General features: G+C 40.6%; 1 protein-coding gene across 1 annotated transcript; it reads left to right on the top strand.

Annotated features, from left to right (window-relative positions):
• The first annotated feature begins 1,804 nt into the window (after positions 1-1,804).
• ZNF681 (zinc finger protein 681) lies at positions 1,805-17,345 on the top strand. The gene is made up of 4 exons (XM_004060424.5): positions 1,805-1,974; positions 5,134-5,260; positions 5,764-5,859; positions 15,379-17,345. Exons 1-4 carry the CDS (start codon positions 1,972-1,974, stop codon positions 17,088-17,090), a joined length of 1,938 nt encoding a protein of 645 aa, XP_004060472.3. The 5' UTR covers positions 1,805-1,971; the 3' UTR covers positions 17,091-17,345.
• Positions 17,346-17,641: the final 296 nt, after the last annotated feature.

The raw sequence follows: 17,641 nt of genomic DNA, 5'->3' as shown, positions 1-17,641 counted from the left end.
TGCACCATTGCACTCCAGCCTGGGCAACACAGCACGACTCTGTCTTAAAAAAAAAAAAAAGTATGTTGAAAGAAATTTAAGCACAGAAGAAAAGTGAAAGACTATGGTGGGGAATGTGATAAAAGGTGAGTGTGGCTGCTACAGCTCAGTGAGATTTGGTTTCCATCTTTAGGAACTGCCCTCCCACACTGAAACCATAACCCAGCACATGCCAATTCTCACACTATTTATACTTTGCACAAAGACAGCAGAAGGAGGTCAACATCATCGTTCATGACATGGAAGTCTATTCCCCACTGAGACATTTTAAAAATGTTATTGTCTTAAGCCCTCTTCCTTCTAATAAAGCCTATACAAATACACACATACAAGCCTGAAACTACTCAAAATAAAAAATCAGGCTTTTGAAATTCCATAAATAAGCAAACACAAAAAGAGCCACTTTGAGGAGAGAGTGGAATGGAGGGGGTTAGGAGGCTGCTCACTTCACCTCCTGGCCCCATGTGGAGGTAGGGATGGAGTCGAGGGAGACCCTGGGAAGTCACTTGTTCTGACTGGGTTTTCCCCCAGCTCCACACTTTGTTAACCATTTCCTGGGAAGAGCTTAGGAACCTCCTGTGCTCTAGTGAGTTAGGGCCTCCCCTCACAGGGTATTGGCAAGGAGAAATTCTGAGAATCTGTGACTGAGAAGCTAGCACAGTGCTTGACAAGTACCTGTGGGAACTGTCGTCCTCTGTTAACTATCATGTAGCCTTGGAGTGTTCAGATGGCCTGGCCTGGCCTGAGGCTTGGTGAAGCTGTTTGAGGGTCAGCTGCTTTAGGCTCCCACTTTCTCCTCAGTCAAAGTGGCTGCTTTTGTGTCTGTTTATTTATGGTTTTAAAAACCTGATATATAGTCCGGGCGCGGTGGCTCACACCTGTAACCCCAGCACTTTGGGAGGCTGAGGCGGGCCGATCACAAGGTCAGGAGTTCAAGACCAGCCTGGCCAACATAGTGAAACCCCGTCTCTACTAAAAATACAAAAATTAGCCGGGCATGGTGGCACGCACCGGTAGTCCCAGCTCCTCGGGAGGCTGAGGCAAGAGAATCACTTGAACCCAGGAGGCAGAGGTTGTGGTGATCTGAGATTGTGCCACTGCACTCCAGCCTGGGCAACAGAGTGAGACTCCGTCTCAAAAAAAAAAAAAAAAAAAAAAAACCTGATATATAAATAGAAAGTGCAGCTGGAGGTGCCGAGGCTCAGTGTCTAGGGCTGTGCTTCATGGGCTTCCTTGCTGGCTTGTGGCCAGGTGAACTCTGGGTGTGAGGTGGTTCTACCCTGGATCTACAATCCCCACCACCTCTCCCAGGCCTGAGTAACCAACACAAGGCAATGCTAAAGAGCGGGTGACTGACGGGCATCAAGCCCATCCAGGAAGATTTGAATGCCATCTGGGCTGGGGGCTGTCGGGGTAGGGACTATGGCTGCCAGAAACCAGGACGGTCATAAAAGCTGAAATATTAAAATAATTGTTATTATATATTTTTTTATTTATGAATAGCTATCTAATATATTATTTGAAATGCATGTGACCTTACACGGAAGGGTAAAGGCAAATACCCTGTTGGGTGGGCCTGGCTTAGCTCAGGGAGGGAGCCCTGTCTGAAAAGGCTGCAACTTAGGTTGTTAGTCTTCATTCAGCAGAGCAGCTGATCACATCTTCTGTCACTCAGGACCTGAGGGGTGGGGTTTTAATCATTATCCAGTCAGGGACGCTGGGCTGGGAACTGTCCAATCAGGCATGCAGCTGGAGCAGACAGGGCGGCTTCCGGGATTGGCGGGGCCTTTGTCTCTCCCTCCAGCCCGAGCTCCAGGTCTCGTCTTCACTGCTCTGTGTCCTCTTCTTCTAGAGGCCCAGCCTCTATGGCCCTGTGACCTGCAGGTATTGGCGATCCATAGTTAAGACGCAAGGTCCCCCGGAAACCTAGAAATGGTGAGAATGTCGGGTCCGACATCCCGAGAGAGGGGAAGGGGCTGTGGCAGGACTCAGACCTCGCCTCAGTCAGCTCCACAATTTGCGCCCTGAGTTCTCTTCGCCCAGGCGGCCTCAGTCCACTTGGACCATAAGATGGCGGCTGCGCTGACAGCCAGCCCCCCGGGCGTCCTTTCTCTTCCCTGCTCAGTGACTGTGTCCTGGCCTGCAGCTCTCTCTGGGTGGCTCTGCATCCGCAGCGCCGGGTCTCTCCCAGGTTGTGCAGGGACCACGGGAGGGTCGTCAGGGGAGAATCCTGACGGGTGCCGGGTTCATGAATGGGAAGAGCTTTGGTCCGTGGCGTTCCCAGTTTCTCTTTCCTTTCATTAAAAATTTATGAGAGTCAAAAGGCCTGGCGCGGTGGCTCGCGCGTGTAATTCCAGCACTTTGGGAGGCCGAGACAGCCTCCCGAGTAGGTGTAATTACAGACATTTGCCACCACGCCCGGCTAAATTGTTTTCATATGGCTATTAGAAAAATAGATGAAGCAGTCATGGTCCCTACAATCCAGGAGCTTTTAGTCTAGCAACAGGATAAATGGTTAAATTAAGCATCATATAATTGGTACAATAAATAGATGTGTGCAGAAAATTTGGGCTCTATTTGTGCCACTTTATATAATTGTGACTTGTGATGTCATCACCTGAGGGGATATTTATAGACAGAAGAATTATTTCTATTTCCATTTCTTTTACCTTGTTAATACATATTTATCTTTTAATAAAATTACCCTAGAAAACGTTTACAAATTTGTTCAAATTGCTTATTAGTATATGTTATATAATTGATAGGGTGGGGTCTAAGAAAGATTAAAATTATACAAACTCTGAGATTTAAGGATTTTTTTTTAAGGTAAGTTTAGGAAAAACAGAACTGGAAATACCCCAGTGGCATAGAGAACAGAATTCTACATAGAGTCCACTCCCTGCCCCAGTTCTGCTCAGGTTCACCTTTTTGGAGGCCTTATTTAGGTCTGGCCCTACTCTTAAGTGTTGCCTCATAGAACTGATTTGCGGAGATCGGAGTTTTGGCTGGTGAATTCTGCTGCTAGGGCTGGTGCTTACAATTCCTGAAACACAAAAGCAGATAAATTTAAAAAAAAAGTATATATTTTATGGTTATAATTTTTTATTAAAACTAGTGCTTGCATTCTATCTAGCAACTTGTTTTCTATTCTTACAGATCTAGTAGTTGCTCTACAAGTCACAAAAAAGTAAACATAGACACAATATAAATTTCTCTAAAATACATTAAATTCTTTCTGCATTCCTCTCTTTTTAGCTTTTATTGTATTTTTTTTTTTAAAAATCAATGACAGAAACAGAAGAAATAAAAATGCCGGGCTTTTCATCTAAATCCTGGGAATTATTAAACAGTACCAGCTCCCAGGGTGTTATAAAAATTAAATTACATAATGTGTTAGGCACAGTGCCCTGTAACATAATTTTTTTTCTTTTTATTTTTGTTGTATCTCAGCACTTTTAGCTTGTATAACTTTTATAAGCCGGGTGAGGTGGCTCACACCTGCAATCCCAGCATTTTGGGAGGCTCAGGTAAGTGGATCACGAGGTGAGGAGTTTGAGACCAGCCTGGCAAAGAGACCAGGCTGGCCAACATGGTGAAAGCCCATCTCTACTAAAAATACAAACATTAGCCAGGCATGGTGGCGGACATCTGTAATCCCAGCTACTCTGGAGGCTGAGGTCGGAGAATTGCGTGAACCCACAAGACAGAGGTTGCAGTGACCCGAGATCACGCCATGGCACTCCAGCTTGGGTGACAGAGCGAGACTCCAACTCAAAAAAAAAAATAAATTTTTGTATAATTTTTATTATCATTTATTTCTAAGTATAGTCTTTTATAATATTTTTTTTTCTATTTTACTTTAAGTTTCGGGATACAAGTGCAGAACGTGTAGGTTTGTTACATAGGTGTACATGTGTCATGGTGGTTTGCTGCACCTATCAACCCATCACCTAGGTTTTAAACCTGGCATGCATTAGCTTTTTATCCTAATGCTCTTTCTCTCCTCGTCCCCCCCAACCCCCGACTGGCCCTGGTGTGTATGGTTTGTCTCCTTGTGTTTATGTGTGCTCATTGTTCAACTCTTACTAATGAGTGACAACATGCAGTGTTTGGTTTTCTGTTCCTGTGTTAGTTTTCTGAGGATAATAGCTTTCAGCTGCATCCATGGTCCCTGCAAAATACATGATCTCATTCTTTTTTATGGCTGCATAGTATTCCATGGTTGTGTATGTACCACATTTTCTTTATCCATTCTATCATTGATGGGCATTTAGGTTGGTTCCATATCTTTGCTATTGTAAATAGTGATTCAATAACATATGTGTCTTTTTTTGGGGGGGGGACAGAGTCTCGCTCTGTTGCCCAGGCTGGAGTGCAGTGGCATCATCTCAGCTCACTGCAAGCGCCGCCTCCTGGGTTCACGCCATTCTCCTGCCTCAGCCTCCCGAGTAGTTGGGACTACAGGCGCCCACCACTATGCCCGGCTAATTTTTTGTATTTTTAGTAGAGACGGGGTTTCACCAGGTTAGCCAGGATGGTCTCGATCTCCTGACCTCATGATCCACCCGCCTCAGCCTCCCAAAGTGCTGGGATTACAGGCTGAGCCACTGCGCCCAGCCACATATGGGTCTTTGTAGTAGAATGATTTATATTCTTGTGAGTATATACTCAGAAATGGTATCACTGGGTCAAATGGTATTTCTGGTCCTAGATCCTTGAGGAATCACCACACTGTCTTCCACAATGGTTGAACTAATTTACATTCCCACCAACAGTGTAAAAGCATTCATATTTCTCCTCAGCCTCACCAGCATGTATTGTTTCTTGAATTTTTGATAATCGCCATTCTGACTGGCGATTTATTTAGGTCTGGTGTTATAGATCTAATGCCGCTTTCTTTTCTCATGGTTGGAGAACAGATTAGAGAATGTTCCTGTGTAAAAAAAAATTATTTTATTGGATAATTTCAGTCATGTCTGTAAGTCAGAACCAGTTCTCTTCACTTTCTTATTTTACCTTGAATCAAATTATAAATTATTTCCATGGCCACTTTCTAAATGTGTATGTGTGTGTGTGTGTGTGTTTGTTTTTCAGGAACCATTGAAATTTAGGGATGTGGCCATAGAATTCTCTCTGGAGGAGTGGCAATGCCTGGACACTATACAGCAGAATTTATATAGGAATGTGATGTTAGAGAACTACAGAAACCTGGTCTTCTTGGGTGAGGATAGCTTCAATATACAATTCCTATTATACCCTAAAGGTTTCACTTTTCTTTTTTGTATAATGTTTTTAGGTAATTTATGCTTTGCATAAGTGAGTTTCAGATCCCTGTTTTTATAAAAATCTTAGGGATTCATCTCTGTAGAAAAGAATTTCTTCAAGATATTTCATCTTGACCTGAACTTTCTGCATTCCTGAGCTAATCTGTATTCTTCACTCTAGATTAGAGTGGTAATTCCAGAAGTTTAGTGGCATAAAATATTGCTCACACTTTAAAATCTAATTGCCAACACCAATTTTTGATTTGTTGTACTGGACAGTGAAATTAAGAACTAACAAATTTAAAATATTTTCTAAATATTTAGAAATTTATTTTATAAATCAGTATTTTGGGATTGATTTACAAGAATATTCTATTTCACCCTCTTTACTGACTACATTGCCATGTTGGTGATTAGAGAATATAAGCAAGATTTATGTTATTTATTTTCAATAAAACAGGTATTGTTGTCTCTAAGCCAGACCTGATCACCTGTCTGGAACAAGAAAAAGAGCCTTGGACTAGAAAGAGACATAGGATGGTGGCCGAACCCCCAGGTAGGTGAGAGTGAAAGTGAATACAACAGATAACATTGATGAGCGGTTCAAAGATCAAAGAAAAAGCTAGTGCTTATAATGTGATTTGGGAAGCTGTATTCCAAAGGAAATAGTTTCTGGAAAGCCAGAGTTTTTCCTTTCTTTTCTTTTTCTTTTGAGAGATGGAGTCTCGCTCTGTCACCCAAGCTGGAGTGCAGTGGAACAGTCTGGGCTCACTGCAACCTCCATCTCCAGGTTCAAGCGATTCTCCTGTCTCAGCTTCCCAAGTAGCTGGGACTACAGGTGTGCACCACCACGCCCAGCTAATTTTTGTATTTTTTTAGTAGAGACAGAGTTTCACTATGTGTTGGCCAGGCTGGTCTCGAACTCCTAACCTCAGGTGATCTGCCCGCCTTGGCCTCTGAAAGTGCTGTGATTACAAGCATGAGCCACGCCACCGTGCCGAGTTTTTCTGTTTTGCTCTCACATAAGGGAGTCTTCTGTCTTACGCTTTTAAGTTCTCTCAGGACTCTGCTTTCCCTTCAGTGATCTGCCTTCTAGTTTAGAGTGAGAGCCAAAGTCTCCTTAATGGCATGTAAGAGACTGCACAATCTGACTGCTTTTCCGTTGTTTTGGGGGACACACAAATATCTGCATAATTTTGAGAAACTCTGTTAAACTATTTTTTGAGTTCTTTTTTTGCATCATCTTTGAAATGTGTGAGAGTAGTAGGTTTTTGTTCATTTTTCTGCACATTCCGTCCTGTTTGTATTACTATAGTCTTCAAATATAGTTTGAAATTATAAAGTATGGTGTTGTTCAGCTTTGTTTTTTTTTCTCAAGATTGCTTTCACTATTCAAAGTTTATTGTAGTTTCATATATAAATTTTAGACTTGTATTTTTCATTACTGTAAAACGCCACTGGAATTTTGATAGGAAGTTTATTGAATCTATAGATCATTTTGAATAACATGGCACTTTTTTTTTTTTTTTTTTTTGAGACAAAGTCTCGCTCTTTCTCCAGGCTGGAGTGCAGTGGCACAATCTCGGCTCACTGCAACCTCTCCCTTCCAGGTTCAAGCTATTATCCTGCCTCAGTCCCCCCGAGTAGCTGGAACTACAGGTGCTCACCACCAGGCCCAGCTAATTTTTGTATTTTTAGTAGAGACAGAGTTTCACCATGTTGGCCAGGATGGTCTCCATCTCTTGACCTCGTGATCTGCCTGCCTCAGCCTCCCAAAGTGCTGGGATTACAGGTGTGAGCCACCGTGCCTGGCCAACATGGCACTTTAACAGTATTTATTCTTTCAATCTATAGACATGAAATATTTTTAAATTTATTTGTGTCTTTTCTAATTTCTCTCATTGACATATCTTTCACTGTAAAGATTTTCTACCTCTTTGATTAAATTTCTTCTCAGAAATTTATTTTAATGCTATCATAAATAAGATTTTTTTTTTGAGACCGAGTCTTGCTCTGTTGCCCAGGCTGGAGTGCACTGGTGCAATCTCGGCTCACTGCAACCTCTGCCTCCCGGGTTCAAGCAATTATCCTGCCTCAGCCTCCCAAGTAGCTGGGACTATAGGCACATGCCACCATGCCTGGCTAATTTTTGTATTTTTAGTATAGATGGGGTTTCAGTATGTTGGCCAGGCTGGTCTTGAACTTTTGGCCTCAGATGATCCACCTGCCTCAGCCTCCCAAAGTGCTGGGATTACAGGCGTGAGCCACCACGCCTGGCTGTAAATAAGATTTTTAAAATATTTTATCCGATAGCTTAAGTGTATGGAACCATAACTTGTAGGTTAATTTAATATTTTGCTAATTTACTGAGTGTATTTATTAGTTTAGACAGGATTTAATGTACTATATATATATATATACACACACATATACGATCATATGATCTGCAACTAGCAACTTTTTACTTACTTGTCTTCAATTTCAATGGCTCTTTTTCATTTTTTTGACTAATTCTTTTGCCACGTACTAACAGTTCTTTGTTAAAAGAGAAGCATTGACGATAGGCAACATATAGTTTTGTATTAGTGTCTTTAAACTTGAAAAAGCAAAAGCCTCTTCAAGTTTTTATAACCTGTTTTCAGAAGGTAAAGGTCTTTTGTTGGGCCCCCAGGGTAATGAGATGCCCTCTGGGTTTGTAGTGGAGAGGGCGTGTAGCTTGGTCACAAGGCTGCTGGGTCTGCACTAGGGTCCACCTTTAGTTGGCTTGTTACAAGGGGCTTGGGTAGTTGTAATTAACATTTTATTTTTTGGAAAGACTGAATTTCTCTCAAGACTTTGACCTGTAGGGCAGACACTAGGGCAGGTTTCTGCAGTCAGGTCTGTATATGGTTAAGTCTTATTTAAGAATGTGGATGAGTATGGCATTCACTGTGTATCAGAGAGGATTTTTCCAGGTCACTCAGTGGGCTTTAACATAGGCAGAACTGGCTGTGAACTGTGGCTCAGGGGTGTGAAACTGAGTCATTGAACTGCTTTAAGGACCACAGTAAAGGCCAAGGTCTGCAGGCCTGCTGCATGGCTATAAGTGGGTGTCTTTCTCAAGGCCTCTGAAAGGGTATGTGACCTCTTACAGACTGTGGCTGGGAAAAGTCTGAGATGATTACAGAGTAACTTCAGAATTATCAGTAAGACCAAGTTGGGTAGGCCATTTCCTGGTCTATACTGAAAAATAGGAGTTCTGTAGTTTGCCACCTGCCTTCTGAAAAATAGCACTCCTCAGAATTGGGCATTAGCAGTTTCACAACTCCCTCCCTGGATCTCAAAGCTCTCCTAAAGGCACTTAATTTGGAGGTTGGGTCTTGCTACATAACCCAGGCTGGTTTTGAAATCCTGGCCTGAAGCAATTTTCCAACCTCAGGCCGGGCGCGGAGGCTCACGCCTGTAATCCCAGCACTCTGGGAGGCCGAGGTGGGCAGATCACAAGGTCAGGAGATCGAGACCATCCTGGCTAACATGGTGGAACCCCGTCTCTACTAAAAATACAAAAAAAATTAGCCGGGCATGGTGGCAGGCGCCTGTAGTCCCAGCTATTCGGGAGACTGAGGCAAGAGAATGGTATAAACCGGGAGGCAGAGGTTGCAGTGAGCCGAGATTGTGCCACTGCACTCCAGCCTGGGTGACAGAGCAAGACTCCATCTCAAAAAAATAAGTAAATAAATAAAATTGTCTCTAGTTTCTTTTAAATGCTTATTGATTAAAAGTTTCTCATTAGAATCTTCTGTTTATGATTACACTCCATTTTCTTTGAAATTTTACTGCCATGGAGCACATGCCAGTTATTCAAAATACTTGCCTTCTGTGAACACAGTCACATATTACAGTTATCTAAAGAATAGAATTTTTTTTGTTTTTTTTTTTTTTTTTTTGAGACGGAGTCTCACTCTGTCGCCAGGCTAAAGTACAATGGCGCAATCTCGGCTCACTGCAACCTCCGCCTCCTGAGTTCAAGCAATTCTGCTGCCTCAGCCTCCCGAGTAGCTGGGATTACAGCCATGTGCCAAAACGCCCAGCTAATTTTGTATTTTTAGTAGAGACGGGGTTTCACCATGTTGGTCAGGCTGGCCTTGAACTCCCAACTTCAGGTGATCCGCCTGCCTCAGCCACCCAAAGTGCTGGGATTACATGTGTGAGCTACCGCACCCAGCCTATTTAGATAAATTCTTAATGGTACATCGTTTTGCAAACCAGATCTTTTTTTTTTTTTTTTTTTTTTTTTTTTGAGATGGAGTTTTGCTCTTATTGCACAGGCTGGAGTGCAATGGCGCAGTCTTGGCTCACTGCAACCTCCACCTACCAGGTTCAAGCAATTCTCCTGCTTCAGCCTCCCGAGTAGCAGAGATTACAGGCATGTGCCACCATGCCTGGCTAATTTTGTACTTTTTTTATTAGTAGAGATAGGGTTTCTCCATTTTGGTCAGGCTGGTCTCGAACCCCCAACCTTAGATGATCCACCTACCTCAGCCTCCCAAAGTGCTGGGATTACAGGTGTGAGCCACTGCGCCTGGGTTTTTTTTTTTTTTTTTTTTTTTAGAGATGCAGTCTCACTTTGCTGCCCAGGCTGAAGTGCAGAGGAGTGATTTCGGCTCCCATGTTCAAAGGATCCTACCACTTCAGCCTCCCGAGTAGCTGGGACTACAGGCACATGCCACCAGGCCTGGCTAATTTTTGTATTTTTAGTAGAGATGGGGTTTCCCCATGTTGGCCAGGCTGGTCTCGTACTTCTGACCTCAGGTGATTTGTCCACCTCAGTCTCCCTAAGTGCTGGGATTACAGGTGTGAGCCACCGTGCCTGGCCTACTAGTGTGTTTTTTTTAGTGTAGGTTTCTTAATATTAGTTTCTTGTGCTTTTTAGTTTTACATATGTATTATAATTTTAGACAATTTGCAATTCTGTTTGTACACTTTAAGTCAATGTGGGGTTTACTTAAGAGATACATCAGCCATATGTCTATCACAATGACAGTATATATGTTTGTGTGTTTATCTGTAAATATAACCACAACTTTGGTTATGACTTATCTTGTATATATTCTTTCTTAGTTGATTTTTTTTTTTTTTTTTTTTTTGAGTTGGAGTCTCACTCTGTTGCCCAGGCTGGAGTGCAATGGCGTGATCTTGGCTAACTGCAACCTCTGCCTCCCGGGTTCAAGCAGTTCTCCAGCCTCGGCCACCGAGTAGCTGGGATTACAGGCTCATGTCACCACACCCAGATAATTTTTGTATTTTTAGTAGAGATGGGGTTTCACAATGTTGACCAGGCTGGTCTAGAACTTCCGACCTCAGGTGATCCGCTCACCTCGGCCTCCCAAAGTGCTGAGATTACAGGCGTGAGCCACAGTGCCCGGCCCTTTTTTTTTTTTCTTAGTTGATTTTCAGTGATTGTTTTATCTTGTCTGAGTAGTCATGGAAATAGTTTTATTTTCACCGTGTGTTTAATGATGAATATGTATTTGCTCTGTGTGAGACAAACACTTTTGTGATTTGAAGGTAATTTATGAAAAGATTTATGATTCTGAATTTTTTCAGATTTTTTTTGAGAAAAATTAATTGTAAAAACACATAATATAAAATGTATTGTCTTAAATCTATTGAAGTGTACATTCCAGGTTGTGGCTTACATATGTAATCCCAGAATTTGAGGATTTTAAGGCAGGAGGATTGCTTGATCCCAAAAGTTTGAGACCAGCCTGGGCAACATATGGAGATTCCCGCTCTACAATTTTTTTTTTTTTTTTTTTAACCCAGGCATGGCTGTGTGCACCTGTGGTCCCAGCTCTTTGAAAGATTGAGGGAGGAGGATTACTTGAGTCTGGGAATTTGAGGCTACACTTAGCCATAATTGTGCCACTGCACTCCACCTTACGTGATAGAATGAGACCGTGTCTCAGAAAAAAAGCTGTACTTTTCAGACATGTTAAGTATATTCACATTGTTATGCAAAAGACTTTTAAAAATTTTACATCTAATAAAACTAAAACTCAATATCCATTAAGTAACAGCTGAACATTTTACCCTCTCTCCAGCCCTTGACAAATATCCTTCTACTTTTTGTTTTTATGAGCGTGACTGCTTAAGATATCTCCTGTAAATGGGATCATATAGTAGCCATCATTTTGTTAATGGCTTATTTCAGGTGACATAATAATTCTTGAAGTTTGTCTTAAAGTGTGACAAGATTTTTTTTAAGGCTGAATAATATTCCATTGTATTTATATGTTACATTTTTTGATGTATTTATAAGTCAGGAAAGGGTTGCTTCAGTCTTTTGGCTTTTGTGAATACTGGTACAGTAAACATCAATGTTCAAATATGCCTTCTAGCTCCTGCATTGCAGAGTTTGCATATAGATTTACAAGTTGAATTATTGTATTTAATGATTCCATTTTTAATTATTTGGGTAACATAACATTTTAAAACAGTGGCTGCATCCTTGTTTTACACCAACAAATAACGGATTTTCAGTTCATCATCGACAGATTTAATGTTTTAAAAAAATCGATAGTGGCCATTCTAATTGGTTTGAGTTGATTTTTTTCACATGATTTTTATGCATTTCTCTACAAATGTAATTTCCTGTGTCTTTTCAAATGCTTTTTCCGATTTTTGTATTTTTTTGATGAAAATTTATTTCAATTATTAGTCCATTTAAGACTTGTTTATGTATTCTCAATATTAACTGCCATGGACCTTGCTGGACTGAACAAAGGAGGATGAACGTGGGAATAAAGACAAAGACAAAAGAGTGTATTTGGAAGAAGGGGTCAGGGGGCTCCTTGCTTCTAGTGAACAAGGGCCGTGAACTTCTATAGCCCTTTGTATTTATTGAGTAAAGGAGATAGGGAGAAGGGGGTGGTTGTCAGTCAGCTGCTTTACTTAGTGCAGGCTTGCACAACTGCATTCTTTGAACAGTAGTCTCCAGATGTTCCAGTAGATAACCTCAAGGAGCATGGCACCAGGGAGTGACTGCCCTCAGCAAACCTTCTGGTGGCAGGCACAGATGTGAGTTTGCCCACATCCTGCATTCATGATAAACAGTTTGCTGTTTGATCATATAGCCTTCAGTGGAATGCTGAGTTGGTCATGACCCTCGGGCCTTTAGCTCCCTACAATTAACTCTTATCACATATAATTTGCAAATATTTTTACTTATTTTCTACAAGGCATTGTCACTCTAATGTTTTTTTGATGTGTGGAAATTTTGAAGTATAGTGTAGTTACTTTTTTCTTTGATGCTCATGCATTTAATATCATATCAAAAAAAATGGTGCCAAGACCAACGTCATGTCATTTCTCTTTTTTTCTAAGAGACTTATTAGTTATTTTTATATGTTTAAGTATTTTATTTAAAATATTTTTTGTATATGTTTCAAAGAATCCAGCTTTATCAGTGTTGGTGTCCAGTTTTCAACGTGATTTTTTGAAGAGATTGTCTTTTCTCTATTGTGTGCTCGTGGCAACGTTGTAAAAGATTATTTAATCATATACTGAGGAGTTTATTTCTGGGCTCTCTATTCTGTTTTTTAATCTATTTATCTGTCTTTATGTCAGTACCACCTTGTTTTTGTAGCTATTAATATTTTTTAAAATCCAGAAGTATAACACCTCTTTGTTCTTTTTCATGAGTGTTTGGCTATAGTTTATAATCAGATTTTAAAATTTTAAACAATATTCTTGTAAAACTTGTGCTTTGGGGATTTTTTTTTTTGAGACGGAGTCTTGCTCTCTCACCCAGGCTGGAGTGCAGTGGCACAATCTTGGCTCACTGCAAGCTCCGCCTCCCAGGTTCATGCCATTCTCCTGCCTCAGCCTCCCGAGTAGCTGGGACTACAGGTGCCCGCCACCACGCCCGGCTAATTTTTTTGTATTTTTAGTAGAGACAGGGTTTCCCTGTGTTAGCCAGGATGGTCTCGATCTCCTAACCTCGTGATCTGCCCGCCTCGGCCTCCCAAAGTGCTGGGATTACAGGCTTGAGCCACCGCGCCTGGCCACTTTGGGGATTTTTATAGAAATTATATTGAATATATTCATCACTGTAAGTTGTACAGACATCTTTGAAAAATTAAATTTTTTGACCCTTGAGTAAAACTATGTTGAAGAGTATGTGTTATTTTCATGTATATTTGGATGTGCCAGTTTTACTTGTGTTCTCAATTTCCAGTTTCATTCAGTCTTAGTCAGAAAACATTCAGTGTACAATTTTTATTTTCTTACATGTATTTGTTGTTGTTGTTGTTTTGAGACAGGATCTCTTTCTGTTACCCAGGCTGGAGTGCAGTGACTGCAGCTTCAACCTTCGGGGCTCAAGTGCTCCTTTCACCTCAGCCTCCTGAGTAGCTGGAACTACAGAGATGCACTACCATGCCTGGCTAATTTTTTGATTATTTGTAGGGATGGAGTCTTACTGTGTTGCCTACGCTCGTCTCAAACTTCTGGCCCCAAGAGATCCTCCCATCTTGGTCTCCCAAAGTGTTGAAATTATAGGCATGAGCCACAGCACCCACCTGGTATTCCTAAATTTAATAAGACTTGTTGTGTATCCTAACAGAATACACCAGGTGCAAATAAGAATATTGTGTGTTTTCTTGCTTTTAACTGGAAAGTTGTTTACATGTCTGTTAAGCCTAGTTTATCTATGGTATAACCTGAATGTTCACGTTCCCCAAACATCATGCTGCAACACAGTCCTCAATGTTGGATGCAGAACCTGGTAGGAGGTATTCTAGTCATGGGGGCAAATTTCTCATGAATAGCTTGGTATCACCCTCTTGGTAATCAAAAACTTTACCCTCTGTTAATTTAAATGAGAGCTGGCTCATTAAAATTACCTGGCTTCTTTATTTCACACTTGCTCTGTCCCTTACCATGTGATATGTTCACATAGTACTCACATAGTTACTCTTTGTGTTTCACCATGTTTGTAAGCTTTGTGAGACCCTCACCAGAAGTCAGTGCTGGCACGCACCTCTTGTACAGTCTGCCAAACTGTGTGCCAAATAAACTTTTTCCTTTTTCTTTTTTTTTTGTTTTTGAGACATAGTCTCACTCTGTCACCTAGGCTGGACTGCAGTGGCGCAATCTTGGCTCACTGCAACCTCCGTCTCCCAGATTCAAGTGATTCTCCTGCCTCAGCCTCCCGAGTAGCTGGGATTACAGGCATGCACCACCATGCCTGGCTAATTTTGTATTTTAAGTAGAGACAGGGTTTCACCATGTTGGCCAGGCTGGTCTCAAACTCCTGACCTCAGTTGATTTGCCTGCCTTGGCCTCCCAAAGTGCTGTGATTACAGGCATGAGCCACCGCACCCTGCCAACCTTTTTTCTTTATAAATTATCCACTGTCAGGTGTGCTGCTGTATACAAAATAATTGAAGTTGGCAATTTACTTTTAAAGGCATTATGTTATATTGGGGAGCAGAAAGATCTGTGTTGGGTAAATGTAACAGACTTTTATTTTCTGTGTGGCTCTTTGCATTCTGCTCACCTGGGTCATTGCACACACTTAACTAATTGATAAATTTTCCACAAATGTATTTTAGTCAATATGTTTTTGTTACATTTATATTTCTATTAAGAAATTAGGGCCTTTGGGCTGAACACGGTGGCTCATGCCTGTAATCCCAGCATTTTGGGAGGCTGAGGTGGGCAGGTCACGAGGTCAGGAATTTGAGACCAGCCTGGCCAACATGGTGAAACCCCGTTTCTACTAAAAATGCAAATATTAGCTGGGCATGGTGGCGCATGCCTGTAATCCTAGCTACTCAGGAGGCTGAGGCAGGAGAGTTGCTTGAACCTGGGAGGTAGCAGTTGCAGTGAGCTGAGATCACACTACCGCAATCCAGCCCAAGTGACAGATTGAAACTCCGTCTCAGGAAAAAAAAAAAAAAAAGAAATTAGGGCCTTTGGTATTTTGCTATACCATCTTGCTTATGTAATTTGTATAATTGTATAGGTTGGATTTGTAAAGTATATTTAGAGTCTATCAAGTGGAGTCATTTGTTATTTTTATTTCTTTCAGTTATTTGTTCTCATTTTGCCCAAGACTTTTCACCAGAGCAGAACATAAAAGATTCTTTCCAAAAAGTGACACCGAGAAGATACGGAAAATGTGAACATGAGAATTTACAGTTAAGTAAAAGTGTGGATGAGTGCAAGGTGCAAAAAGGAGGTTATAATGGTCTTAACCAATGTTTGCCAACTACCCAGAGCAAAATATTTCAATGTGATAAATATATGAAAATCTTTCATAAATTTTCAAATTTAAATGGACATAAGGTAAGACACACCAGAAAAAAAACTTCTAAATATAAAGAATTTGGCAAATCATTTTGCATATTTTCAAACCTAACTCAACATAAAATAATTTGTACTAGAGTAAATTTCTACAAATGTGAAGACTGTGAAAAAGCCTTTAATGGATCCTCAATCTTTACTAAACATAAAAGAATTCATATTGGAGAGAAACCGTACATATGTGAAGAATGTGGCAAAGCCTGTAACCAGTTCACAAACCTTACTACACATAAGATAATTTATACTAGAGACAAACTCTACAAACGTGAAGAATGTAGCGAAGCCTTTAACCTCTCGGCACAGATTACAACACATACAATAATTCATACTGGAGAGAATCCCTACAAATGCGAAGAATGTGACAAAGCCTTTAATCAGTCCTCAACCCTTACTACACATAAGATAATTCATACCAGAGAGAAACTCAATGAATATAAGGAATGTGGCAAAGCTTTCAACCAGTCCTCACACCTTACCAGACATAAGATAATTCATACTGGAGAGAAACCCTACAAATGTGAAGAATGTGGCAAAGCCTTTAACCAGTCCTCACACCTTACCAGACATAAGATAATTCATACTGGAGAGAAGCCCTACAAATGTGAAGAATGTGGCAAAGCCTTTAGGCAGTCCTCACACCTTACTACACATAAGATAATTCATACTGGAGAGAAACCCTACAAATGTGAAGAATGTGGCAAAGCTTTTAACAAGTCCTCACACCTTACTAGACATAAGAGCATTCATACTGGAGAAAAACCCTACCAGTGTGAAAAATGTGGCAAAGCTTCTAACCAATCCTCAAACCTTACTGAACATAAGAATATTCATACTGAAGAGAAACCATACAAATGTGAAGAATGTGGCAAAGCCTTTAACCAGTTCTCAAACCTTACTACACATAAAAGAATTCATACTGGAGAGAAACCCTACAAATGTGAAGAATGTGGCAAAGCTTTTAACCAGTCCTCGATCCTTACTACACATAAGAGAATTCATACTGGAGAGAAATCCTACAAATGTGAAGAATGTGGCAAAGCTTTCTATCGATCCTCAAAACTTACTGAACATAAGAAAATTCATACTGGAGAGAAACCCTACACATGTGAAGAATGTGGCAAAGCCTTTAACCATTCCTCACACCTTACTACACATAAGGTAATTCATACTGGAGAGAAACCGTACCAATGTGAAGAATGTGGTAAAGCCTTTAACCAGTCTTCACACCTTACTAGACATAAGAGAATTCATACTGGAGAGAAACCCTACCAATGTGAAAAATGTGGCAAAGCTTTTAACCAGTCCTCAAACCTTACTGGACATAAGAAAATTCATACTGGTGAGAAACTCTACAAACCTAAAAGATGTAACAGTGATTTTGAAAACACTTCAAAGTTTTCTAAACATAAAAGAAATTATGCTGGTGAGAAATCTTAGAAATGTGAAGAATGTAACAAAACCTTTAAAAGTTGTCACACTTGATTGTGCATAAGATAATTCATACTAAAAAAACCTACAAGTGTGAAGAATGTGGCAAAACTTTTAACCAATGCTCACACCTTATTGCACAGGAAAGCATTTGTACTAGAAAAAAAATTTCAAATATACAGAATATGAAAAAGCCATTAATACCTGTTCACATCTTACTCAACATCAGAGATTTCATACTTAATAAAAGCACTATACATGCAATTACTGTCAAAAATCTTTCAGAAAATATAAGCTTCTAAAGTGAAGAGTATTCATTTTGAAGACACACATTATGAACATAAGGAGGGTTGTAGTACCTTTACTTGTATCACAGATCTCATTGTACACATTTTGTGCTAGAGGAAAACCATGGAGCAGTCGCTTAAACTTTGTGCAACATAAGGAAATTTATATTGGAGAAAAACCCTGCAAATGTAATAAATTTGGGAAAACATTTTTTCAAAAACGACAGCTTAGAAAACACTAGAGGGTTCATACTAAAATCTATTTTTGCAGAT

The sequence above is a fragment of the Gorilla gorilla genome, chromosome 20, assembly GCF_029281585.2.
Source record: "Gorilla gorilla gorilla isolate KB3781 chromosome 20, NHGRI_mGorGor1-v2.1_pri, whole genome shotgun sequence".
Lineage (NCBI taxonomy): Eukaryota > Metazoa > Chordata > Mammalia > Primates > Hominidae > Gorilla > Gorilla gorilla.
The sequence above is the reverse complement of the archived record's forward strand: the minus strand, read 5'-3'. Positions and strand labels throughout refer to the sequence as shown.

Coding starts and splice junctions, on each gene's coding strand:
- ZNF681 (XM_004060424.5), top strand. Junction 5,261..5,763: donor CAGAAACCTGGTCTTCTTGG/GTGAGGATAGCT, acceptor TCAATAAAACAG/GTATTGTTGTCTCTAAGCCA. Junction 5,860..15,378: donor GATGGTGGCCGAACCCCCAG/GTAGGTGAGAGT, acceptor TATTTCTTTCAG/TTATTTGTTCTCATTTTGCC.